General features: G+C 44.1%; 3 protein-coding genes across 19 annotated transcripts in view; all 3 read right to left on the bottom strand.

Annotated features, from left to right (window-relative positions):
• Positions 1-25,902, bottom strand: part of LOC126065971 (long-chain-fatty-acid--CoA ligase 1-like) — a 348,612-nt gene that overhangs the window by 28,101 nt on the left and 294,609 nt on the right. The gene's annotated exons all lie outside the window — the stretch shown is intronic.
• Positions 1-25,902, bottom strand: part of LOC126065970 (long-chain-fatty-acid--CoA ligase 1-like) — a 206,413-nt gene that overhangs the window by 28,102 nt on the left and 152,409 nt on the right. For 7 of the 12 annotated variants that reach the window (XR_007514968.1, XM_049866636.1, XM_049866634.1 and 4 more), the window contains exons 2-4: positions 13,155-13,381; positions 4,040-4,154; positions 81-145 (exon numbers count right to left, since the gene is read on the bottom strand). Coding sequence is in view for 11 of the 12 variants with exons in the window: in XM_049866636.1 (XP_049722593.1) it covers positions 81-145; positions 4,040-4,154; positions 13,155-13,349 (375 nt within the window). In the remaining variant the exon portion in view is untranslated. Of the gene's footprint in view, positions 1-80; positions 146-4,039; positions 4,155-13,154; positions 13,385-15,041; positions 15,309-25,902 lie in introns of those variants that run through there. The other 5 variants (XM_049866639.1, XM_049866643.1, XM_049866637.1 and 2 more) reach the window with 3 other exon arrangements.
• LOC126065973 (long-chain-fatty-acid--CoA ligase 1) overlaps positions 1-25,902 on the bottom strand; it is a 206,376-nt gene that overhangs the window by 170,113 nt on the left and 10,361 nt on the right. The window contains exon 1 of one of the 6 annotated variants that reach the window (XM_049866666.1): positions 15,042-15,742. The exons of 3 other annotated variants lie outside the window; for them this stretch is intronic. The gene's annotated coding sequence lies outside the window, so the exon portion shown is untranslated. Of the gene's footprint in view, positions 1-80; positions 146-15,041; positions 15,743-25,902 lie in introns of those variants that run through there. 2 more of the 6 variants (XM_049866667.1, XM_049866669.1) reach the window with 2 other exon arrangements.

Genomic DNA, 25,902 nt, shown 5'->3' with positions numbered 1-25,902 from the left:
CCTAACATTCTAAGGCTCTAAGAACTAAGGTGTTCAAGCACTACAGCCTGCAAGTAATCCACACAAGCCAGAAAACTCACCTCCTTGTACGAAAGCCATTCATACGGTTGGTCTGGTTTCCGGGAGCCCAAACAAGGCCCATTATCTAAAAAAGAAAAAGCAATGAAAAAACAAAAGATGAGTTTAACAGGTATAAATAATTCTAGGTTTTAATTTGCATTCCACCTCCTCCTCCAAAGAATCAGGTCCTCAGATTAGAAACAGGTCCAGACTGGAAATGCTCCCCCTCCGGTTTTCATCTGATGCTTTGTTTTCTTGTTTGTTTCTTAAACAGGGCAGCAGAATGGGGGCTGGGGCGGGGCGGGGGGAGAAGAAAAGGCAAATACAACTTGGACACTCGGTTTGTGAACTTCTCTTTAACACCCTATTGGTTCCGAAGGAGAAAGGTGGTGGTCTCCTGTAGAGACTTACAGCCATGGAAACCCTAGGAGGGTGCTGTAGTTCAAAGAGGAAAATGTAATTTTTACGTGCCCAAATTCTGATGATCAAAGGTATCAAGAATTGCCTGGAATCCTAATTGTATGGATGAAGCCTTGATCCCAGAGAAACAAAAATCAAGAAAAGATGCAAAATGAGGCGGGGTGGGGGGCATTTATGAAAGCAAAGGTTAAGAAACAGCACTCTCCCAGGATGTGTCCTGAATCAAATTAGGTCCTGAATCAGCAGGAAGAAACAGAAGTCACAGACTTAGTCACCCTGAGGACTAGCACATGGAGGCCCTGGGTGGCACCATCAGTTAAGCAGTCAACTACTAACTGAAAGGTTGGCGGTTCAAAACCACCAAAGGCACCTCAGGAGAAAGGCCTGGTGACGTACATCTGCAAGGTCCCAGGCTTGAGAACCCTAAGGAGCGGTTCTCCTCTGCACACATGGGGTCGCCACCAGTCGGAACCAACTGAACGGCAACCGGTTTTTGGTTTTAAGGACTGGCAGCACAGTAACAACGACAATCCCAAACCATTTCTATTTGGAATTCTCCAAGTGTCTTTCTACAGATTAACCCCAAACTAATGACGTTCACTCTGTACTCTGAGCACAGGCAGAGGGGCTGGTTGTTGAAGGGAAAGCTCTGTCCAGCTAAAAATGGCTGCTGCGTTGAGCTGATCAGCGTTGACGATAGACGGGAACGTTCCTTAACCTGAGCTCCGTGTTGCCCTATTAAAACGTAACCTGCAAAGCAGCACCTTCCATGGGGAAATCCGACGTGGGATGTGTGGTCATCTCCCATCTGACCACGGTATCTGCATTTCTGTCTGGAGAGCCTAACACTTCCTGCTTCAGACCCCAGCTCTGAGTGTTAGTTAGGTGATCTGACCCAGCTGGGGGCTAGGGGAAGTGGGAAGAAAAGCAGAGAATAGTTCCATCTAGGGCCCTGGCCAGCCTGGCCCTCTGACACAGTCAGGCCCTAGAGAAGTGTAAAGTATGTGTAGATTCAACAACCAGCTATGAAGCCGGGAGAACCAGGCCTGTCAAACCCCCTTCTCCCCACACGGCCTTCTCTGCTAATTCTACAGCAGTTCCAACAAAAACAGAAGGCAGCGCCAGGCAGGCTTCATTTGCAGACCCTGGTCCATTTACAGGGCCTGCAACAAAGACAGGGCTGCACATGACAAATTCCATCAGATGTTGTTTACAGAGAAGAAAAAAAAATACTCTAGTCATATGCAATTATACACTTTTATTCCTCAAGAACAGAGATGGCAAACTACAGCCAGGGGCTAAACCAGGCTTCCACCTGTTTCTGTAAATACCGTTTTACTGGAACACAGCCACACTCACCTGTTCACCTGAGGCTGCAGTGGAGTAGTCGTAAGAGATCGTATGGCCCACAAACCCTACAGTATTTACCATCTGGCTCTTCACAGAAAAGGTTTGCTGACTCCTACACTAAATGGTGGTAATTAACCCCTAGATTCACTTGGGAAACTTAAAAACACTATACTTAGGCCCTACTAACAGACATTCGGATGTAATTGGACACGGATGGGGTCTAGGCCTTCGTGTTCTTAAAAAGATTCCCCAGTAACACTCATGAGCGGCTAAGGTAGAGAACCACTGATAACGAGGGAACTCAATCCTTACAAATGGCTTCCTAGGTATGGTTTAAAAACTCAGCTGGGTTCTCCCACCATTCAACAAACTTCTGACCATGTTACTCGCGTGTTGGCTTTTGCTCGCCTGTAAAAACTTACTCCTATAGTAGAAAATGAAATCTTGGAATAAAAAGCTCTGGAAAAAGGGAAAAAACAAAAAGTGACCTACAAAGCAGCCCCCTCTAATCAGTATAGATTAGGAAGACTGAACTTATTTTTCAACTTCTCTGAAACATGCACATATGAAGTGTCATTTTCCAAGTAGAGATAAAGTGGCCCCAAAAAGTTATAAAACTTGTTTTAAGATCGTGGGAGAGTCAGAATATAATGGAAGTCATGAGAGCATCCAACAATATGCTTTGTGGCTGTGGTGAAGAACACACACACACACACACACCCCTTCAAGTAGCCATGTTAGGCTATTGTACCTCATGGATATTTACTACCACAGATATACCCTAACCCTGAAACTGACTTTGAAGAAGTGCACAAATTAAATAACACATAAGTTTACTTTCCCTGTATAGTACAGCTTAACAAATCTGCCTCAATATATACACTTGTCCACCCAAAACCAAACCCATGACTCTGACTCATAGCGACCCTATAAGACAAAGTAGAACTGTCCCATACGGTTTCCAAGCAGTGTCTACTGGAATCGAACTGCTGGCTTTCTGGTTAGCAGCTATAGCTCTTAACCACTACGCCACCAGGGTTTCAGTTTTTAGGTATCAGGATTATCAGGGCAGACACACTGAACTAAGCAACCCAACTTTACTAACATCAAGTGGAAAACAAGGGCACATACTATGCGACATCTTGTAGGGACAGAGAAAGCAAAGGCGCAGAGTCCCTGACTCTAAAGTGAACACAATCTAGCTAGCAGTGACAAAAGTAAAAGCTAAGCACTAAAAGATTTAAATAACAAAACATGGATTCTAAATACCACTTATAGAGAGGAACCTGGTACAAGCAAAAAGAAAGAGGTTAAAACAAAAAAGGGCAGGGAGGAGAGCGGTGGGTATTTTCCCTTCACTGAGGACACCTCGGTGGAGCAGCTATTGTGTGCCAGGCACCGTGCAGGTGCTGAGAGACGTGACAACTGATCGCTGCCCTGTTCTCCAGCACAGGCTCGTGCAGCAGACAGCAGGTAAACACAGCGATATGGGCAGGTGCTGATACAGAGGTAGGTGTAAGATGCTGGGGGGGAAATGGTGTAAAATCCCTCACTTGAAAGTGGGGATGAAATGACAGACTAGAAAGACTTTAAAGAAAAGGTAAAATGTGGTATGAATTTTAAAAGATCAGTAGGAATACATCAACTACCCTGGCTGAGGATGGCAAGAAGGAGGCAAAAGTACACAAATGCTTGGGGTCATGAAAAAGCAGGGTCATCACGGCTTTGCAGGAAGTTGAGTGCAACTCCCGAGAGGCCTGCAAGCAGAGAGGGTAGAAAGGAAGGCAGATGCCAGGTAGTTGTGCCACAATTAGTAATTAAGTGTAATTCCATGAGCCAACATTTCCAACAGTGTCTGATGCAATGCTGCCTCCTTGGGATGTCAGTTCTTATGAGTTTCATGGTCAAGTGAGTTTGAAAAATGCTGGACTAGGCCCAATTAAACAGGGTCTCTTTATTGCAGGAAATGTCAGAGCTTATAATGAGCTAATCAAATACAGAATATGCTGAAAACATGTCTGAGGGCAGAACCCCTTTCCACAGGGAACACTTACATGGTCTGACATGCTTTGGGACTCACTCTGGAAACGTTAAGCGTGGAGAAAGACAGACGTGAGCAACCTACTTTTCTTAATGAAAACTACGTATTTCCTATTTTTTCTTAAGGAAAAACATGCAGCATTCGTCACAAATTAAGGAAAATGCTTACTTGACACCTGCATACCCCTCTGGAAGACTTCATATAATGTTCTGACATCATCGTAGATGTACACCAAGGGCTCGTCACTATCAAGGAGCGCAGATCTTCGAGCACCATCACTACCCTATTGAAAAAGAAAAACGGAGGAGCATGTTAGAAGGAGCAATCAACCCAGCCGCATGCCCAGTGGGTTCTCCACGCTGCCCCCTGCCCCGGCCCAGGCTCCTGCAGGGCTGCTTGGTATTTGTGAATGACTGAAGCCCAGGGGCTGCTGCTGTGCTAATATCAATCAATGGTTCACCTGGAAGGAAGCAGGGCTAAGAGGACCCCTGAGGAAAGGAAGCAACTGAACAGGGGGGAAAAAAAAGAGGTCCATAGCCCTACAAACTTCAGTCCTGCCAAACAAGAGGAAAGAGCAGGAGAGAAGCTGCAAACCTGCCACCACCACATATGCTGTGATCATTCTCAAACTACTGCCATCATCAGCTCTTTTGGAAATGGCACTTTGTTCAGTTTTATCTCCATGTTGTTGCTGTTAGCTGCTGTCAAGTCAGCTCCCGACTCACAAAAACCCCATGCACAAGAGAACAGACTGTTGAGATCTATAGGGTTTTCACTGATTTTCCAAAGGAGACTGTCAGACATTTCGTCCTAGTCTTAGTCTGGAAAACACCACTGAAGCCTGTATAGCAGCATAGCAACATGCAAGGCTCTACCGACAGATAGGTGGAAGCTGCACCTGAGGCGCATGGGCTGGGAGTCAAAGGTGAGAATTCTACCCTGAATCCCACTGACTCCCTTTGTTATCTATATTCTTTTTCATATCATTTCCATTGTTTTACCTCTTCACCAACTTCAATACAATCTGTTAGGAACTTCAATTTCTCATATAGTATTTAACAGTTAAAATCATCCACTACAAAATGTATTGGTGGAGAGAAACATCTTTACTAGCTTGATTTACATACCTCATAAGCATGCAGACCTGGTATCCATGTGAGCCCTTCTGGAACCTACTGTCATTCGTTGGCTCAGTAAGTGCCATTTGTTGTCTGCTAACCTACCACAGTTCCTGTCCTCACAGGGTAGCAACAGCAGTCTTAGGAGGTAGTGGTTCTCAACCTGTCAGGCTGCGGAGTCCTTTGAGGCCACAGAGATATTGCAAAGGGTCCAGGTACCCATAGGAACCCCAAACATTCTTTAGAGACTGATGACTGATAAATAAAAACCAAATACATACATATATATATATTTTTTTTTTAATTTCAAGGAGGAGCCTTCACATTTGCAATGGTCAGAAAACACTTTCTCAGAGGAAATTAGACAACAATACAGGAATTCTGGTACCATAAGAGAGGGTGGTTCAAAAGTAGGAGAAAGTAAAAGACTTTGTGAAGAAGGAGGCATTCTAGCTGGGTCTCAAAGAGCAGATGGTTGGGGCAGGCAGAGATGACGGGGGCGGGGGGATACATTCCAGGGAAGACCCAACAAGGAACCGTCTGTAAGGTAATGTCTGCCACATCAGGTTTCACGGATGCTTTTTTTTTTTTTAATTTGGACTCTTCACTTCCCCCCCACAAGCTCTTTCTTTTCGTTTCCCCCAAGTTATAACTTATATGCCATCATTTTCGTTTTCTGGTTGTTTTTTTTTTCTTTCTTTCTTTCATTTAAATGGTACAGAAATACACCAAGGAAAAAATGACTAACCACTATTAACAGTCTGGTGAGTTCTTTCTAGACCTTTTTTCTATACTTACACATTTATACACATTGAATATCTACTACGTGCCAGATATGTGTATTTAACCCTTGATCTAAAACTCCTAATAGTTTTCTAGAGTAAATAGCACCTAAGCATATAGTCTAATCAACACATAACCGTTTCTATCTTAGCAGAAACTTTCAAATACCTACAGCTATGATTCTAAACGTAATTACTAACTACAACATGCTACTTTATAAAAGTTATTCCTCATGTGCATAAAAACAGAAAAATCTCTTTACTACTGTATCATACATTATCTCTTAATCTCTGAGTCTGTTTTCTGTAAAATGGGGTTACCATGTATTCACTTCCAGGGTTACTTTTAGTTACACAAGAATTTTTCTATAAAATATCAATGTGTAAGATATTACTCAGACACCTTATAAATGCCCTAACTACAAGTCCTTCTTAGCCTATTTCTTTACTCCAACAAATACTCAGACTAAGCTTCAGAAGCAATAAAGAACAGAGGAAACCCTGGTGGTGGAGTGATTAAGTGCTACAGCTGCTAACCAAAGGGTTGGCAGTTCAAACCCACTAGGCGCTCCTCGGAAACTCTATCGGGCAGTTCTACTCTGTCCTATAGGGTCGCTATGAGTTGGAATTGACTCAACAGCACTGGGTTTGGCTTCTTTTTTTTTTTTTTAATATATATGAAGAACAGAAGCCTCTTCAACCCAGGGAACCACCGAAAAGATCCAGGACATCAAGGCTAAGGTAGGCAGAGACAAATGGAGGGCGACAGAATGAAAGTGAATAGGGAGAGTGGGAAGCGGTAAAAAAGGAGGAAGTAAGAGGTGTGCATGGTGAAGGGGCACTGACAGCCACTAACACTGCTTCCTGGCCACTAGCGCCAACCAACTCTGCCTGTCAAAGCGTGGCCTGAACGTGCAGGCAGCCCTGCAGTCCACGGGCAGGTCCTCAGGATACTGTTTACAATGGTGTCTTCTATCCCTCTCATCAGGACACTAATACATTTGTGGTATTCCTCAGTGGTATCTCTTCAAAAGTAATACCACCCTCCCTCTGCATTCTGCTGAGTGGTTCTCAGAGCTGTAGATGGGGACAGGTGGGAATCGGGCGACTCAAACAAAAAGCTTGTTCTGAAGGAGCCCAAGTCTTATCCTTAAGTGACCAGAGGGACTTCTAGAGCCTGGGTCTGGCTGGAGCTCTGGCAGAGTAGACGTACGCAGGGTAGGTAAGAATGAGAAACACGAGGAGGTATCTGAAGAGCTCGGGATTACCCTAGAGCTGAGGTCTTCCAAGTCTGTTCTGGGCCCACCTACCACATGTTAGGAAAGCAAATTCTCAGACCCCTACCCCAGACCTACCGAATCTGAAACTCTGGGAGTGTGACTCGGTAATGCGTATTCTAACAAGCCCTTCAGACGATTCAGGTGCACATTCAAGTTTGAGAACCACAGTGCCGGAGCAGATCAGTGGTGAACAACCGGTAATGATTTAAAAAGAAACTTACAAGGAACACAACTGGATGGAGGGGAAGAGATGAAAGAGAAACCAACTTAAACACGCCTGGACAGGGCAGGCTGGGGGAATGAGAACACTGATGCCAGACACAGGACGGCTTTGATGAATGCGATTTGGCAAGTGACCGGGTGTGGAATCGGAGGGGGAATCAGAGGCGGAGAAGAGAGTGCTTCCATCTTAACAATAGAAAATGGGGTTGGGGGGTGCTTGAAAAAAGAGATTAAGTTTAGCTTTGGATATTATGTGTATATATATATATATATACACACATTTTTTGGATATTATGGAGACCACACTCCTTCAAGACAGTCTTTCAACTTCCCAATTCTTGGGCAAATCACCATTCTAGAGTAGCATTTTATAACAAAACTTTTGGCTACATAATTCTTTGACTAGGCTAATTTTTTGCTGGCATATACTCTTCTAGACTTTGAGAAACATGGAGGTAAAATAGCCAAATCAAAGTTAATGAAGTTAATTGTATCCCAATGAAAGCCATTACCTTGATAAAGCAACCTGAAGACAAGATATTTATTATTATTCAACTAAGTCTAATCAGCAAAAGCCTGAAGGTGAAGCTGTAAACAGTATCTATGCCGAAAGAAACAATGAAGCACAGGTGAAACGGGTAAAAGGTACATTGCTACTTAACTGTAGGGCAAACCCCAATTTCAGGACAGAAGGCTGGATAAACAGGGAGGGAAGGCGCCAAGCCGCAAGGTCTGTGCTCTGAAATTATCACACATTCCTCTGAGAGTCATCACTTTTGATGTGTGTCAGTTCTCACTGACCGGAGATGTTACACTTAAACACTGGGTGTTCTACCAGATGTTGTGGAATTGATTTTCACTCATGATGACCCCATGTGTGTCAGACTACAACTACGCTCCACAGGGTTTTCAATGGTTGATTTTTTTGGAAGTAGATCAGGCCTTTCTTCCAATGTGTCTCTGGGTGGACTCGAACCTTCAACGTGTCCGTTAGCAGTCAAGCACATTAACCACCTGCATCACCCAGGCTGGCGACCTACAAAGGTGAGGGAACGCGCTCGTAGTATTGGGAAGCACGGCTGTAACACCTGTAGCCCCAAATGTCTGTATGTGTTTCAGAACAGAGCCATTTGAAAAGGAGATTTCATTATTGGGTTATTCAAGCACGTGGCCATTTCTAGGCACATCTACTTAAATAAAAAATCCTTAGAAGTTTGCCTTTATGGCCTTCTGACATAACCTACAGATGGATGGTGAAGGTGGGGGTTTCGGTCGTGCTAAGAAACAGGGCCAGCTGAGCAGACAGCCCCGACTGGATACGCATTAAGACTGTGAGTAAGGAAGGATTATGGGTCTATTTATTTCTTCTGCTACAGACTCTATAATGTGGTAACATAGTTTTCCCCGTTTAAAAAAATAAAACATTGTGAGTCAAAGATGCTAAAGTCAAATCAGTGGTCACAAGCATATTCTGCAATATCTACACAAGTTAACGTTCCTCTTGAGTTCATTCTCCCTATATGGGCTGAATTAGGAAATAAAAGATCAAGTTCCCCTTCAGGACCGGGAAAGGCAGGGGGGTTGTAAGGGCGGGACAACAGTGAATATCTGAGTATCATCGGCTTCCCAAGTCTAGAGCTCTTGCTAACATTGGAAAAAAAGGAACACTTCATGGTGAGTTATTTCAGGCCACTCCCATGTTTAATACAAAGTAAATTCTATAGTTGAGGATTTCTTGGGGATGGAAAGGCTCAAGCTTTATAAATCGTAGTCTCATTCATCTCAATCTATAAAATGGATATCTACAGAACATCAACAATTAAATAACCATCATGTTACTATTGTTTATTCCCTCTAAGGAGACAGAGAGGGGGGTTAGAAGGAGGAAGACAAGTAAGAGAGGGGAAGGGTGAAAATGATGAAGGGGAGGGCGAAAAAGCTGGGAGGGAGAACCAAGAAACTTATAAAGAGACTGCTGAATACCTGGCAGGGTTTTAATGCTACACCCGTCTCTAGGGAGAGGAACAGCTCGTGGAACCACAGCCCTGAGGGAAAATGACTTTTTTTTTTCTCCTTCCAACACTCTCCATGTGAAATACACTCTTCCCAGCATTTCGATTTCACAGGCTTCCCAGCCTGAGCAGACCAACATCACCCGCTTCTTTTGACAAACAGGCACAAAACGACCTTTCCATCCAGCAACTTTTCAGAGATCTCTGTCCATCACCTCCCATCTCCAGCAACACCAGATAGGATACAACAAACCAGGGCCTTTGAAAGGCCAGCCTATAGGTGCTCCCTTTCCCCAAAATGTCTGAATTACAATAGCACTTGGAAAGGTTATCTAAAAAATACCTAGAACCCCAACATGCTGAACCATCAAGGTCACAGAGCAGCAAGGAATGGTCAGGTTTAACTCACGCTCACTATTTAACTGGCTAACTTGCCCCCAATTTTTTTTGTGTGTGTGTGTGCTTTAAGTGAAAGTTTACAAATCAAGTCGGTCTGTCACACAAAAACTTATATACACCTTGCTACACACTCCCAATTGCTCTCCCCCTAGTGAGACAGCCCACTCCCTCCCTCCACTCTCTCTTTTCCTGTCCATTTCACAAGCTTCTAACCCCCTTTACCCTCTCATCTCCCCTCCAGACGGGAGATGCCATCTTCAGTTCTACTGGCCGTCGCAGTCCCCACGGCCAGCTCTACCTGCCGTCGCGGTCCCCACGGCCAGCTCTACCGGCCGTCGCGGTCCCCACGGCCAGCTGTGAGAGATCACTCAGCAATTTAACATTAACTGTCACAGGCGCTGTTTTCTATAAATCCGCCATTGCTTCCCACCTATTTCAAACCACTAGTCACTTCCAAGAAATGTTTCTAAGTTAGCAGACAGGTCTAACAACACATTAAAGAGAAACTCAATTAAGTTTCCTAAAATGTGACTTCAGCAAGAAAATGTAATTTAGCAAGGTTTTTCATGGTTTGTTTTTAAGAAGCCCCTGAAGTTTCAGAAAAGGTGCTAAAGTCACCTAAAGGTACCAAAACGCTGACGTGTATACGCTACCAGAGTACCATTTCTCAACAAAACACCCCTATTGCGTACACCTGCTTCCAGACCATCCCCACTGCCCAACTGCTAGGATTGCTTGCCAAAAATGCCCTCAAATGTTATAACAATTTTCAGAAAAACTTGTTCAAAAATTTTCTGGGTACCCTATCAGCAAAGTTGCTAGAGGCAAAATTAGAAGGACAATTCTTTGCCCATATTTTATCAGTGGCACAATCATCCTGTAATCAGGACCTGGGGAAAATGAGCCACTGGGAATAGTGACTGGAAACCTACAATTGCAAATGTTAAGTAAATGAAAGTTAATGGCTAAAAGCAGTTAAGATTTACACGAGAATTACTGACGTATATGAAGCCAGAGCATCAAACTAGGAGATTCTTCCCGAGTCTCACGTGCACTTCTGGTTCACTGTTCCAAAGCTCCCCAGAGACGGGAGTCATGCTATTTACAAATGTCTCCACAGAAACAGCCAGACGCTGTGGCTGCTCCTAATATTTCTCCCTGCCTCTTAGTTCTCACCGGCTACCTCCCACCTGGTTCAGGTTCCAGAGTCTAATGCCTCTGTCTGACAGGTGCTTCGACACTCCTTCCACAGACCCCCTTGGCTTGTGTCAGTGAGAGTGAGTGACGCCCCCGCTGACCCCACCTACCCTTCCTGGACAACCTCTCCTCCTGCCCTTCCTATCCATCCATACGGCAATGCTAACCACATAAAGGTGAGCATCTACAATTACTGAGCACCATAACTCGAGAACTATTCTCAAATTCAACAATTCAAGTCCTTTTCAAAAAAGGCAAAGTAAGTTCAGCATTTATTCCTAAGGTCTGTGAATTCTGAAAATCAGAGTTATATCTATTCCTACAAGCAAAGGGAAGTATGAGAAAGGCTATAACCAGATAGTGAAATTATGGGGGATTTTAGTTTTCTTTTTGCTTATTTGTAGTTTCAAATTGTTCTATAGGGAGCTTGCATAATTATTTTAATGACTTTATGCTAAAGTGGAACTTAAAAATTACATTTTGAGTGCCCCCACAATTCTCATATAATAATTAGGCATTTTATAAAGTCACTGCTAAATTATAAATGTCTGATCCGTACCTACGCTTGCCAACTACCCTCTTCATAGTGACACCAATGCTACTGGGATACTTTAGGTCCTCTGCCAGAGAGAAGGAATGACAAAACAGCACACATATCTATCAGAGAAAGTTAAACTCTAGTCATTACTGGTATATGATTGGCTAAGGTAAAATACTGTTACCTTTATAAATAGAAAGTCAACTTTCCCCAGCAGTTCAGTCATTCTATTTTTATATTTTGGCGTGAATTAGACTGACGTATCTTTTGTATGTTTTAAGACTTTCACATTAATGAATCCAGGAGATTGTCTAAAACACAACAAAGAACTGAAATCTCGTAAATAACAAAAAGCTATTAGTCAGCCCAGGGCTTCATCTGGAAGGACACGCACTCTCCTCCTAGTGGGAATCAGCCCGGGAAAAAGCTGGAAGACCTTTCACCTCAAAATCTATAAAGTGGAACATGAGGCAGTTCTGCATTCCACAACACTGCTGTTCTGTGCGTATGCTGAAAGTAATAAATGCTGAACCAGAATTCTGACTTGGGTAGAAGAAACCTAGCAACTACAAAGACGAGGTGAAGACGCAAAACACCACTGAGAACTTGGCTTCTTCATCTTTTCAACCCCTCACATATATTCCTAACCCTGAAGAGGGTAAGAAGGGAAGGGAGGCAGAGCAGGGGCACTAAGAATCCCGCTGGAAGGGTAATTTCAATGCACTGGTGCAGTGGTTACGACCTCGGCTGCTAACCGGAAGGTTAGTGGTCCAAACCCACCAGCTGCTGCACAGTAGAAAGACACAGCAGTCTGCTTCTGTGAAGATTTACAACCTTGGAAACCCTATGGGGCAGTTCTACTCTGTACTATAACCCAGTGCCATCGAGTCGATTCCGACTCATAGTGACCCTAGAGGACAGAGTAGAACTGCCCCACAGAGTTCCCAAGGAGCGCATGGTGGATTCGAACTGCCGACCCTTTGGTTAGCAGTTGTAGCACTTAACCACTATGCCACCAGGGTCTCCTCTAGGGTCACTATAAGTCAGAATTGACCTCGCGGCAATGGGTTTGGTTTGGTTTATGCCATTCCACCCATTAAGCCGTAACTGTACAACATACGTTCAGGTTTAATTTTAGGCATGATGCGAGCACAAGTCATACACATGGCACTCATCAACTCTAATTTAGAAGCCTCTGAGATGCCCCCGTTTAGTCATCTCCTGCCCTAAATTCTATGGCCATATTATTTTGGCAAGTCTTTGGTTTTGTATTATCCTATTGGAAATCTGAGTCCATTTTGACAGCTTGGGGACATGTCATAAGGATTAGATATACCACAAGAGAAATTTTTCTGTCTCTCTTCTCTGATGAACTAAACCCCTGTTCAAGAAGAGACTCTGTGCCTGTCTTTTTCCCTCACAGAATTCTCTGGGCCTACCACAGTGCCTAGCATAGACAGAAGCTCCATGTGACTGCCGGAATGAACCACAGTGAGACCTGGGTAGACATCAACATCACCTCATTTGTCCCTCAGCCCTATATTTTGGCCTTCACCTCTGTTTATTATCATCAACAACTGTTTGTTGAGCACATTTCTGTTTACAAAGTACCCACACAAACAACCGAGTATGACTGTAATCTTGTATCAATACCACCTTCAGTGCAGCTTAAGGAGTCTGGGGAATTGCAGAGAAAACGCCCATGGGCCCATAGCAGGTCACCACCTCCACTTACCGCCACTTCCACGGACTGCATGAAGAGGTCGCATGGTGGCTTCAGGGCTTTGGGTCTCGTGGCGTACCAGAAAGTGGTGAGTGCTGCAAAAGCTCCGAAGCCCATGAGCGTGTTGGTTGGAAGGGTGCGAACGTACTGTCGCAAGTCAACCAGCTCTGGCATTCGAAAATACTGGAACAACTCATGGGCCTGCATTGTCCTGTGTCAGTGGGTCTCTAAGCTGAATTCTGCTGGAAGAGAAAAACGTCATATCACTCCAGGGAGGTAGGACTCTTCTGCAGAACTCCTAAAGGCCAACCGTTTAATTCGACGGCAGGCTGTACAAGCAAGACTTTAATCCTTGTCTTACGGTTAAGTTCTTTTGCTCTCAGTCAAATTCCATTTTTCTAAAAATATGTCAGAAGTTCATTCCAGTTCTTTTCCTCTATTGTCCTGTGTAAAGTTTCCATTAACCACATTGGAAAGGCTTTACACACAAAGAATTCTTGCCAAAAACTGCTCAAATATGTGACATAAGTCTCCATTTTCTTCCCTGATAATATATCTCTGGTTCCTTCCACCTAATCAAGGACACTCAACTCTCATTATCACTGCTAAAGAGGGTAAGCGTGAAGAGGCACAAATAAGCCTAAGCCACCTCAAGGCCTCCATTTCCATTTCTCCACCAAGCTCCTCAACCGGTAAAACAGACCCATCTAAATGTCAGTGTCTCTCACCTCTCCCACGCTCTTCACACCCCAAAAGCAATAATATAAATGCTCTTCTGATCAAATCATTTTCTCTTCTATTCCCCTAGATATTATAGCTAAAAGAAAGAAATTGGTGCACATAAATTTTAAATTAACCATCAAGTATCTACAGAGAGAGACTGCAAGCACAGTGTTTGGGAGAAAATATAGAACTGTATTTAAGATCCTAGATTCTGGGGCCAAATCCTGCTCCCCAGCTCATTAGCTGTGTAATTCTGAGCGAATTACTTCACCTCACTCTACTCCAGTCTCCTCATCTACACATGGAGATGGGAACAGTGCCTCTACTTCACAGGGCTGTTCTGAGGACTAAAGGATTCACGTCTTAAGTGCTCAGAATGGTGCCAACCACTGGAATATGCTCCAAAAGTTAGGTATAACTATTTCCTCTACCAACACGCTGTGATTAGTCCTGTGTACAGAGCAGTGAGGAACAAAAGTAATTAAAACGATGCTTTACTACAAGGAGCTTACAATGAAATGAAGAATCCAAACCACCCAGAAGAATTCAAGACACAGTAAAGCCTCAAACTGAACGTTACAATTTACACATTTACACGTTATCAAGAATAAATGTGCAGTGCAGATAATAACAGTAAGTCTAATTAGAAAATTATTGATGAATACTTGTGCCCTAAAGTTTTTTGGGAATAAAGGGAAGGAAATGATAGTAAATAGTCTGAAAAGGTTTTCTCAAAAACTCCTGACATGGCAATAACTGTTAACTCGTTAACTGTAAGTTCAGATGGTATTTGTGAGCTACTTATAACAACGTGTTCTTTTTAACAGCTAGGTCACAAGACAGAATATATTTCTGTTTTCAAATACAGAAATCCATTTAAATTTAAGTCTATGATAGTATATTATTTCACAGAGTAGCAGAATATCACCCGGTTTTTACTGGCCATTGATACGGGAGGAACCAGCACAATGTTTGTGTTCAGCTCATTTAATCTTCTACTGTGACAGCCAGCTCTTGTGTAAGTACACACACACACACACACACACACACACACACACACACACACACACGGGAAATTCTGAGGCTTTAACATGACAATAAACAAAGAACAGATAAGTGAGTTTCTTCAGGTCATAATTCTGGAAAGAAAGCACCAGCCCTTATAAAACTACTCACCATCTGGGCCACCAAGAGCTGACTGCTAGGTGACACACTACGGCAGAAAGAGAAGACAGCATGGGTGGGGGGTGCGGCCAGCAGAGCTCAGCGGGTGTTTACCGGGCCTGCCAACATCCCTCAGGGCATTAGTCACAAGCCGAGTCCCATGCTGCTGCCCACTGGGCTAAGGGTGACTAGCAGACAAAATCCATACTTGCCTCCCATGGCCAATGAGGAGCTGGAAGCAGAGTCACCCCACCACTCCACCCATGGGCAGGGACAGGCATCAGTCAGTGTCACCGCCAGTGACAGCTCTGAAAACAGACATTGTTTTCTTCGTGCTCAGCTTCCCAATAAACAGAGACAATGGACGTACTTTTTAAAACCATTGAAATAATGATCATATGTTGGGTGGCATGTCTAACCAACATACGTCACACCACGCAAGAAACAGATTTATTCTAGATGAATTCATAGGAACTGACTTACTCCAGTCATTTAACATACTTGAGTGCCTAGTGTGTGCCAGGCACTGTGCTAGGGGCTGGAGAAATAATGCTAATGACACGGCCGGGGCTAACCATCTAGTGCCAAGGATACAAAATTAAACACGCGTTATCTGCAAGGCGTTAAGTGTGACCCTGTAAAATCAAGATCAGGGAAGGCTTCTCTGAGGAAGTGATGCTTACCCTCAGACTTGAAGGAGAAGCAGACAAATTAAGCCCAGGTTCAGCACTGTGCTGTCAGATTTCGTAAACAGTATTGCAGGAACCGGGTGGTACAATGGTTAAGGCACTCAGCTGCTAACCAAAAGGTCAGCTCAAACCTATCAGCTGCTCCAAAGGAAAAATGACCCGATGACCTGCTCCCGTAAAGATTACAGCCTAGGAAATCCTATGGGGCCATTCTACTCTGTCCTATAAACTTGCTTTGAGTCTTAATCCACTCGAGAGGACACAGCAACAATACAACATTGCAGCTCTATAAACGGAAAGCAAACTCACAAATACAATGCCCAAGTTCTCCTTCCCCTCAAATCACTCCATCTTATAGTTGTCTTTACCCCCCAAGCCTGAAAAGAAACTACCCAGCCCTTACACAAACACTCAGGCCCTTCTCTCCCCTCCCCAAAGTCACTGAAGTCATTTCCATAAAACCCAGATTGTGTGAACTTAGAGTTTACGAGGGTTTGTTCAATGGAGCCACACTCCTGCGTGAGATGTGAAGTAACCGTTCTTCTGCATACCTCCTCCAACAGCCATAAGCAGGGGATTCATTTTATTTTAAGCACTGGCGCCAGCCGATTACACACAGCACTGTACTAAGAAGGACCTCTGGCGGCTACGTGGTTAAGAGCTCGCCTGCTAAACAAAAGGTCAGCAGTTTGAATCCACCAGCCCGCTCCTTGGAAACCTTATGGGGCAGTTCTACCCTGTCCTGTAGGTCAACTTGACAGCAACGGGTTTATACTAAGAAAGTTTAATAAACCTAGAGAATAAAACTTGAAAAAAAGCCCAGAAAATTACAGCTTTAGTAGCATGGATGGAGGAGCATCTATTAGGTACGAATCTGTAATGCTAAGGATTTAAACCCAATCAAATTCTTATCTTTAGTGGGTGATAATGATAAGCTACAGGAGTTTAATTCACGCTTCTTAGCTGGCAGCCAGGTAACAAGCTGCAAACCGATTTCGCTGAACAAATTGGTTAATGTACATAGGAAAACTAGAGCCTATTTTTTAAAAAGCAAGAAAAAAATTAAGAGAATACCTCATTAGATGCATGTAAAGAACTCTTAATTACGAAACTCGTAACATTATAAATAACTTCCCTTCTGTTTAATTGCTATTAAGGAAACAGATACTTGGGATATTTAAAATGGAGGCAAACCTACATTCAAAGACAGACAGGCTAAAACCCAAAAACCCAGACAGATTAAAAAAAAAAAAGGACCTCTAAATGCTGTAGGTAAACAAAGACGCCACACTTTAAGAATCAGTCCTAACACCTCTGTAGCAAGCTAACAAAAGGTTAAAGTTCAAGAGACAGATTTTATTCTTATTCTAATGGTGTTTTAACTATGGCAACAGGTTTGGTCTGCCCAAACACTGTACAGAAGAGCTAACAACAAAATAGGATTTAGTGTTTAGGAAAGGCTTTCACGTCCTGTATGCTATCTGAACATCACAGTAACAAAATGTGTTATTTTACATACAAGGAAACCAGGATCAAAAACTCAGAGGCTTGCCCAAGGTGTCTTGTCAAGACTGGGAATCCACCTGACTCCACAATCATGCTTTTTCCTCCATACAAACCATTCTCAACTTCTGTTGGGCCACTGACCCTCTCCTCTCCACTGCTAACACCCACGTAATTATATGCATACGGGGCTCACAAATCCCCTTCATTCCACCCCAGCTTAGGCACCATCAGACCAGGTGATTTCTAAGGGTCCTTCCAGCACCACCACTCCATGGCATTATGAGCGTTCAGCATCTGAGATCCATCTCGATTCTCAATGTCTTACACAACACCACCACGCCAGCTGCCTTCCAGCCGACTCAGGCTCATGGCGCCACCATGTGTATCAGAGTAGAAACTGTGCTCCCCGGGGTCTTCAAGGGCTGATTTTTCAGAAGTAGAGGGCCAGGCCTTTCTTCTGAGGTGCCTCTGGGTGGATTCAAACCTCCAACCTTTCAGCTGCAGCTGAGCGCATTAACTGTTTTCACACCCAGGGACTCACATCTTACGTAAATGTCACCCCACCTACTTAACATGTGAGTTCAAGGCCCTCTGCACACAAAGGTTCACCTCTTACCATTTGGTTTGTACCATAAAAAAGGTGGTAGGGCCAGAGGTGATTCACAAGGTCATCATTCTCTAAGGACACACACACACATCCCGCAATTCTGCAAACTGACACTCACATTAACATTTTACTTTCTTCATGCCATTTACAAACCAAAAAGCAGGTGATCTGGATGTTTCTCTCCTAAAGTTGCTCAAGCTTTCAACAAGCTGAATAATAACAGTTTGATAGAATACTTCAGGAGGAATGTAGCCCTCAGAGAAACCCACATAAACAGCACCCTTGCCCCAGCTGCAGCAAATTAAGAAGTCCTGCCATCTTTCCTTAAAGCAGAAAAGCCAAGCTGGCAAAACGCCTCCTCCCCTTGTACAATAGGCTATTTACAGAAGGCTGAAAGCTCCCCCTTTGTTCTGCACTTTTTTTTTTTTTAGCTGGGCACAGCGCAGGCTTTGGGGAGGAACAAGACAGCAGCAGCCAGACCATTTGCTGTTCTTTCAATTTACCACTCTAAAACCGTTGGATTCGTGCTCCTTAACCCTAGCTGGCAAATTACCTAAAGCTAGATTTGCTTAAACCATCGCCTCTGGAACCAAAAGAGCAGTCAAGCTATGCCTGGCGGGAGGAATGCACCAGGGCTCCAGAAGATGCCGCAGCCGCACAGCTGGAGAGGAAACCAGAAGTCACTGCCAGACCTCATTCGCTACAGGAATCTCTCATTCTGAACAGAAAGACCATGTGGGTAGATGTGGGATCCCATGCACAGTGAGCAGGTATTTTTACCCACCGCCTTGGGACTTTTCTTCCCAGCTAGGTATACAAAAAAAAAAAAAAAAACCCCAGTGCCGTCCAGTCGATTCCGACTCATAGCGACCCTATAGGACAGAGTAGAACTGCCCCATAGGGTTTCCAAGGAGCGTCTGGCAGATTGGAACTGCTGACCCTTTGGTTAGCAGCCGTAGCACTTAACCACTACGCCACCAGGGTTTCCAGCTGGGTATAATCAACTTAATAAAAAAAAAAAGGCAAATCAGTTGCCACTAAGCTGGTAGAACTGTGCTCCATAGGGTTTCCAGTGGATGATTTTTCAGCAGTAGATCACCAGGCCTTTCTTCCAAGGTGCCTCTGGGTGGATTCGAACCACTGACCTTTCAGTTAATAGCCGAGTGCTTAACCGTCTGCACCAGCCAGGGACTGCTATAATCAACGTTAAACTCACTTAATTTTCATTAAAGTGATCTTATGAATCATCGATTGGATTCCCTAGAAGAGAAAAAAAGGAGAAACAAAGCAGAGCTGCCCTGCTTTTATAACATTGATTTACGGAAATATTCAAGTCTACTTGAATAATTCTATGCTTAAGCCGCTCCCTACCCATCCCTCCCAAAGCTATGAGAGAGAGTGGGACACAAAACTTTTAAAGGCAAGTATAACCTGCAAGGTTAGGGTCACTGGTTCATATTGGCCACTGGCTACAACTACCATATATTCCCCAAGATAAGGAGTTCCCAAATATAACATACCCAACCTGAACGGGTAAGCTTTAAGGGATGTAGATCAAATGGTCAAATGTCTACTTATTAGTTTTTGCATTCATTAAACTATATATATTTAAGTCACATGATAAAATAAACTACTTTTGAAATCTTGTTTTTTTTCTAATCACATTTCATGAACATTTTATCCAAATTCTTTGACTATGCACCTTCAAACAGTGTCTTAGGCACTGTCATGGATTGAATTGCCTCCCCCCAAAATACATGTCAACTTGGTTAGGCCATGATTCCCAGTATTGTGTGGTTGTCCTCCATTTTGTGATTATAATTTCATGTTAAGAGGCTTAGGGTGGGATTGTAACACCACCCTTACCCAGGTCACCTCCCTGATCCAAGGTAAAGGGAGTTTCCCTGAGGTGTGGCCTACACCACCTTTATCTCTCAAGAGATAAAAGGGAAGCAAGCAGAGAGTTGGGGACCTCATACTACCAAGAAGGCAACACCAGGGAGCAGAACGTGCCCTATAGACACAGGGTCCCTGTCCCTAAGAAGCTCCTGGACCAGGAGCAGATTGAGGACAAAGAAACTTCCTCCAGGGCCCACAGAGAGAGAGCCTTTCCCTGGAGGCAGCGCCCTGAACTTGGACTTGTAGCCTACCAGACTGTGAGAAAATAAATTTCTCTTTCTTGAAGCCATCCACTTGTGGTATTTCTGTTTTAGCGGCACTAGCTGACCGAGACAGGTATTCTTCTGAGGCATCTAACACAGTTCCTCACAGCATACCATCACGTTTTTCTCTTCCACTTAAAGTTGTCTAAGATGAAGCACGTTTTGAAGTCACATAGGATGCAACTACTAAACAAGTCTTCCCAAGTCACAAGAACACGTCTGCATAATGTTAGGACAGTTTAAAAACATCTGTCCTGTGGGTCCATATGCATACGACTAAACCGCGTGCTTTATGGCTTTTAAACTGATTTTCAAAAGCTGTTTACGATAATAACCAACACTTGCCTTTGTAAGGTCAAACTCCAAGAAATAAATTGTTAAATTTCTTTGCCTTGGAAAAAGTAAAATTCAGGTAAACTAGGGTGTACAGGGTGGTTTCAGGATACAGTGCCTTCTCTACCTGATGTTCAAAACAAAGTAACTGAGAAAGTGCCCCATAACATGAGAGCTAAGACCCTGACGTGAGAACTGGAAGAAAGTTTGGGGGAAAGTCACATTCAGATGGGGGCACTGAAAGGTACACACAGAGAAAAAACTGCAGATCCCATGTTTGAGGTTTGGAAGTAAAATACTTAAATACACATACGAAACAATGAAAAAGCACGTGTATAACAAGGTGGTGATAAGTGCAAAAGAAATTATGAAAGAGGTCACACACTCGCAGTAACAGCCGCGTGGAGAGGGCACTCTGGAAGCTGGCTCGTGGGGATGAGCACAGACTAAGAAAACAGGCTATTCTTCGTGGCATGGGGACAGAAATGTGACTATCAGAAGCAACTTTCCACCTGTCTAGTATTTTGGCAAATTAATCTGCAACAAATGCAGGATTAAACTGACTAGGAAAGGTGGCAGGAAGGCGGTCAAGGGGATCCATTTGAGATGATGATTTCCTAAACCCTTTCATGGCCTGTGGTTGACAACTACCTTTCATGCCTCTGGGGTTCTTTGGTAAAGGGTTTTCGTATTCCTGTTTCAGTGTGTTAAGCCTCAGAGTGGACGCCTTTCGAAATGCATGAAACTCAAGAAACCTGAGTTGGAGTCTCATTTTTGTGTATATCGGGCATTGTATTAGGTGATGTATCCTGGATGTGTGAATTTTCTAAACTTTCTACTATTCTGCCTTCTATTTCTGAGGTCAGCCTCCATCACTACATTTTCTGGTTACTGTGTTCTCAGTCTCGTGAGAATATACTTACCACGAGAATAAGCTATTCTTAATTTTCATTCAGTCGCAATCCCCCGCCCCCCACCCCGTGCCATTCATTGCTTCCAGGTGTTACTGAACCCCTGCTCAGCCTGTGGCATATACGGCTGCCCTTGGAAACTTTGTGGGGCAGTTCTACCCTGTCCTATAGGGTCGCTATGAGTTGGAATCGACTACGACGGCACTGGGTGGGGTCACCCAGTTTTTATGCCTTGACCCACATTCCAACATTTACTAGCTCCAGGATGTGATACCACATAAAACGTATCAAAATCCGTAAGTCATGACAAAAATTCTCAATTGGTCCTTGAGTCAGCATGCCTTCCATTAGTGAAAACACACAGTACCAACAAAAAAATTAAAAAGGGAATAACACTGGACCTCGATTAAAAGCCACTCTTTGCTGAGCACCTCCTATGTGCCAGGCACTGTGCTAAGTAATCCTGTACAGAACTCAATGCAATTCTCCCAGTTGTTCCCCCTGCACAGGGTTGGTATTACCATCAATCCAAAGATTAGTAAACTGTGGCCAGAAGTTAAATGTCTTGCCATACAGGAGTAGAACTACAGCCCAGGTCTGAATCCGGAGCTCACAAAACTCTCGAAGGCAAGCGCTGTGATTCAAATCTAGAGAAAGAGCTTAAATCTAAAGTCAAATTTAGATAAAAATGATTCAAATCTAGACAAAATGCAGACACCATCATTTAATGACCCTGTTGGTGACAAAAAGCCCATGGTATACAGTGCTTTAAAAACCTACACTTTGTTAACTAACTGGATAACCAAAAACCAAACCAAACCCATTGCTGCTAAGTCAATTCCGACCCATATTGACCCTATAGGACACATAGGACCCTAGAAGAGTGGCTAGTAGATTTGAACTGCCAGCCTTTTGGTTAGCGGCCGAGCTCTTAACCACTGCGCCACCAGCACTCCATTAACTGTATGTAAATGGGGGAAAAAAGAGAAGGAATTGGAAGGCTGAGTTTCTGAGCATGGGAAAGTGAGCAGTGGAATAATGAAGAGAAATGAGGAGGATGAAACGGAGGTTGGTGAGCTACCAGCCCGACTTGCCAGAGTTCTGAAAGTGCTTCATCATTCCTGGGTAGAAGAAAGTTCCATGCTCACCCCTGACTCCTCTGGGCAAGCCAGCCTGCTGGCTCCCTGCCTTCACACAACCAGAGAGGCAGATGTCAGCAAGTGCATTCAACCCCAGTCCCTCCACTGTACTGCCTGCTCTTCCTCTAACCACACATAACCCTTCCTCAGCGCCTGGCTCAACACTTCCTACAAGAATGGCTTCCCTGTAAGTATGCGCACTGCTTCCCAGCCTCACTGTTCCCTTCTCCTGCAGCTCCTTTCCTGTCCCTATTTTACAATGTTCAAATTCTACCCAAATAGGACAGATGCCACTAGCCGTAGTCCTCTCGGTCAGCAGCAGACAGTTCTTCCTCTGAACTCCCCGAACACTTTATTTGTACTCCTGTGGTACTTACCACAAGTACCCTATACTTATGGTGAGTGGTACTTACTACTTACATAGATGTTTCTCTCTCCTAATGGACCAGGGTCCCTTCCCATCCCTCTTTAGAGTGTCTTGTCCAGGAAAGACAGTACTTAATAAGCACATATTGAGTCATGAATGACCTTCTGTGACTTTGGCCATTTCTCTAAGCCCCTGATGGATATATGTATAGAACTGTGAATCTTAAAAGAAAGTAAGGGTATCAAAAATATTTTCACATTTCAGTATTGTCCTTCCTCAATCCCCTGGAGAGCTGTAAGCCACTGATTCAAAGGCCACATAAAAATATTCTCTGACCCTTAATCCCATGATATTTTATAATTTTCCTCAAACTGTTTCACTTAGGTATAATATCACCCCAAGAACCCTGTTCAGTCTAAGAGCAGAGGTCTTCTCTCTACATTCAAGCATACCTTTAGACATGTGGTTCCTGATTAGTTAAAACGATTATCAAGGCTGCCCATGGGAAGGGGATGAGGTCAAATACCTTTCTTAAGTAAAACAGCAAAGAGCCAGAAGAAGGGCTCGAGCCCAGAGCCCCACACCAGGGCTGGCCACCAACTTCTGTAAGTTACAGAATTCTCTAAACCAGCGAGACATACCAGATTTCTTCTAGTACAGGAGCTGGCGTACAATGCCAGGACTGTAGTGAGAAGAGCGTGCCCAGAAACACCGAGAGAGCCAGGTGAGTGGTCATCAGAGACAAAAGGGATGCTGGGAACAGGACCTGCCCAACATCCTCCAGAACACAGAAACATACCATTCTCCACCTTTTTCTGCTCACGTGGCTCTGAGAACCTGCCATGTACATCCACCTGGGAAATGACTTAATTTTGTATTTAGGAGGGCCCGATGAAGATAATCCAGGTCATGTAAAGGCCCGTGTGCGGAGCAGCAAGGCTGTTTTAGCAGCATGTAGTTAAGAGGGAAATTTTCCATTCAAAAGCATTCCTAAGAAAAGAAAAATTATTCCACTTGTCCTCAGATATTGATTCAATACTCTGAAGTGGTCTCTGTGTATATGTCATGACGAGGCTGGCAAGTTTACTGACAGAGCTGGAGGAGGGAGCGGTCTGGAGCCTGTTTGTTAGGCTGACCCAGTCCTCTGCTAGAACCAAGACAGAAGAGGCTTCTGTAGGATAAGCTTGCCACTCATAAACCTGATGTCAGAAGGCACGTTAGCTCAGCTGGCGTCCAGCAGAGGAAGAGTCCTAATGACACCTACAGGACTGCATGGTTTTAAAGCTTCCCACTCATAAACCTGATGTCAGAAGGCACGTCCAGCAGAGGAAAAGACCTAATTACATCTACAGGACTGTATGGTCTTAAATGGATTAGGCAACACAAGTAGAGCCCATTATTATAATAGCTAGAGAAGGTAATGAAATTTCTTTCATCACTAAATTAATCCAGAAGAACAAAGTCTTCATGTTACTGGGCTGGGATGAACCAAAAAGTAAACCCTGAAGCAACAGGCCTCACTAGGGAGAACAACAGAAAAGGAAATCAAATGTCCTTTTACAACAGCCAAAGCTGGACCAAAGACAGGCAGGGGCGGGGAGTGAGGGTCATTGGTTTGATAAACTGCACACAGAGAAGGTACCTAAGTCCTGGGGTCCCTTTCAAGTACTTTTTCCAAAGCCAGTATCTTCCAGGGGAGAATAATGAAGGAGACAGACAGAAACATGGAAAGAAGGACAGACCTAGAGGCAAAAAACTGACGTTCTAGGTACTGGCTGTACCCAACAAGCTGCAAAATGTGCAGGAAGCTCCTCTGTCTCGTGAGCCTCATGGGGGTAAACGAGTGAGAGCAGAGGGGAGCTACGAAGCCTTCCATCGCCAGCACCAGGACAGCATCTCCACCACTTTCCTAGAGAAGGCAAAAGACAGCCAGGCAATCCTGCCATTCCAAACTAAATAAAGAGGATTCTACCTAGACCCAGAAACCCAGGAAACAGCAGGACATACGAGGAAAACAATTAACGTTAAAAACCACCAATTCTATGTGGCGAGTGTATGGGTATTTGTATTATTCTTTTATTATTCTTTGTGCTTTGCTGTATTTTTAAAAAATTTCTCAAGATAAAGAAGATATAACTGGATCAGGTCAGTTAATTTCCTCTAGTTTTTATGCACTTCCCACCTGTTTCAGAAAGGATTTAGGGTGGCAACCTGGCCTTATAAGAGAATGACAGATGGGGGTAAGCCCCTCCCAGAAAATACACATCTTTGCCCTCGCCATCTGCCACTGACCAGCTGTGTAAGCAACTTCCACATAAGCATCCGTTCAGAAAAGGGTCCCACTGCAAACAAACAAACAAACACGAATCTGAAAATCACAGGAGAAAAAATGCTCTCCTTAGGCCCTTCCAAACAGAAGGCCATCACCATGAGGATTAAGCACTTGGGATATTTTCTCTGCCTTCAACTGGTACAGGACATCAGTAAGGCCAAACACATTTGCAAACGTTAACCTATAAGACAGAACTGGAAGAGATGCTGAGTGAGTGATGAGGGCCTGGTGCAGAGGGAGAAAACGCTATTGTAGACCTGAAGACCACAGGGAAGGCTGCTCTGCAGGCTCAGGCTGGAACTAGGCCAAATCTAAACAGGCAGAGACAGGTGGGGGCAGGGAAACACAGAAGGAAAGACTGACAGGAGCCGGCCAGTGGCAGAGGCCTGGGGCCTAGCAGTGTCCTAACTCAGAGGCCAAGGAGACTGGGCTTCTTCCCCTTGTAGAAAGCTAAGACACAGCTGGCTGTAGGAGACCCGACCTCGCCCAGCAAGTGCTTGGTTTATCGGTCCTCCCCGTCCCTGCCAAGGACCAGGCCTGGTGTGGAGAAAGAGAACAAACACTCAGCCCTTGTCCTCAAGGAGCCCTCGTCATCCAGCAGCTCACAGAGGTCACAAGGATCAAATATCAGTGACCTGGATAAGAAGGCCAAAGAGGACCCGAGGTTGGGTAGAGTTACTTACAACTCTTAAAATAGATCAAGGTTTCAGAGTGACTGATAAACTAGAGAATCGGCTTAGCAGAATAGGGCTGTAGGAGTAAGCAGAAGATAGAATACACAGACAGACCTCTCCCCAGAGAATGGAAAGACCAGCTACTGACAAGTT

Source organism: Elephas maximus, chromosome 22 (assembly GCF_024166365.1).
Source record: "Elephas maximus indicus isolate mEleMax1 chromosome 22, mEleMax1 primary haplotype, whole genome shotgun sequence".
NCBI classification, from domain to species: domain Eukaryota; kingdom Metazoa; phylum Chordata; class Mammalia; order Proboscidea; family Elephantidae; genus Elephas; species Elephas maximus.
Note: the sequence above shows the minus strand (reverse complement) of the source record. Positions and strands in the feature narration are given on the sequence as shown.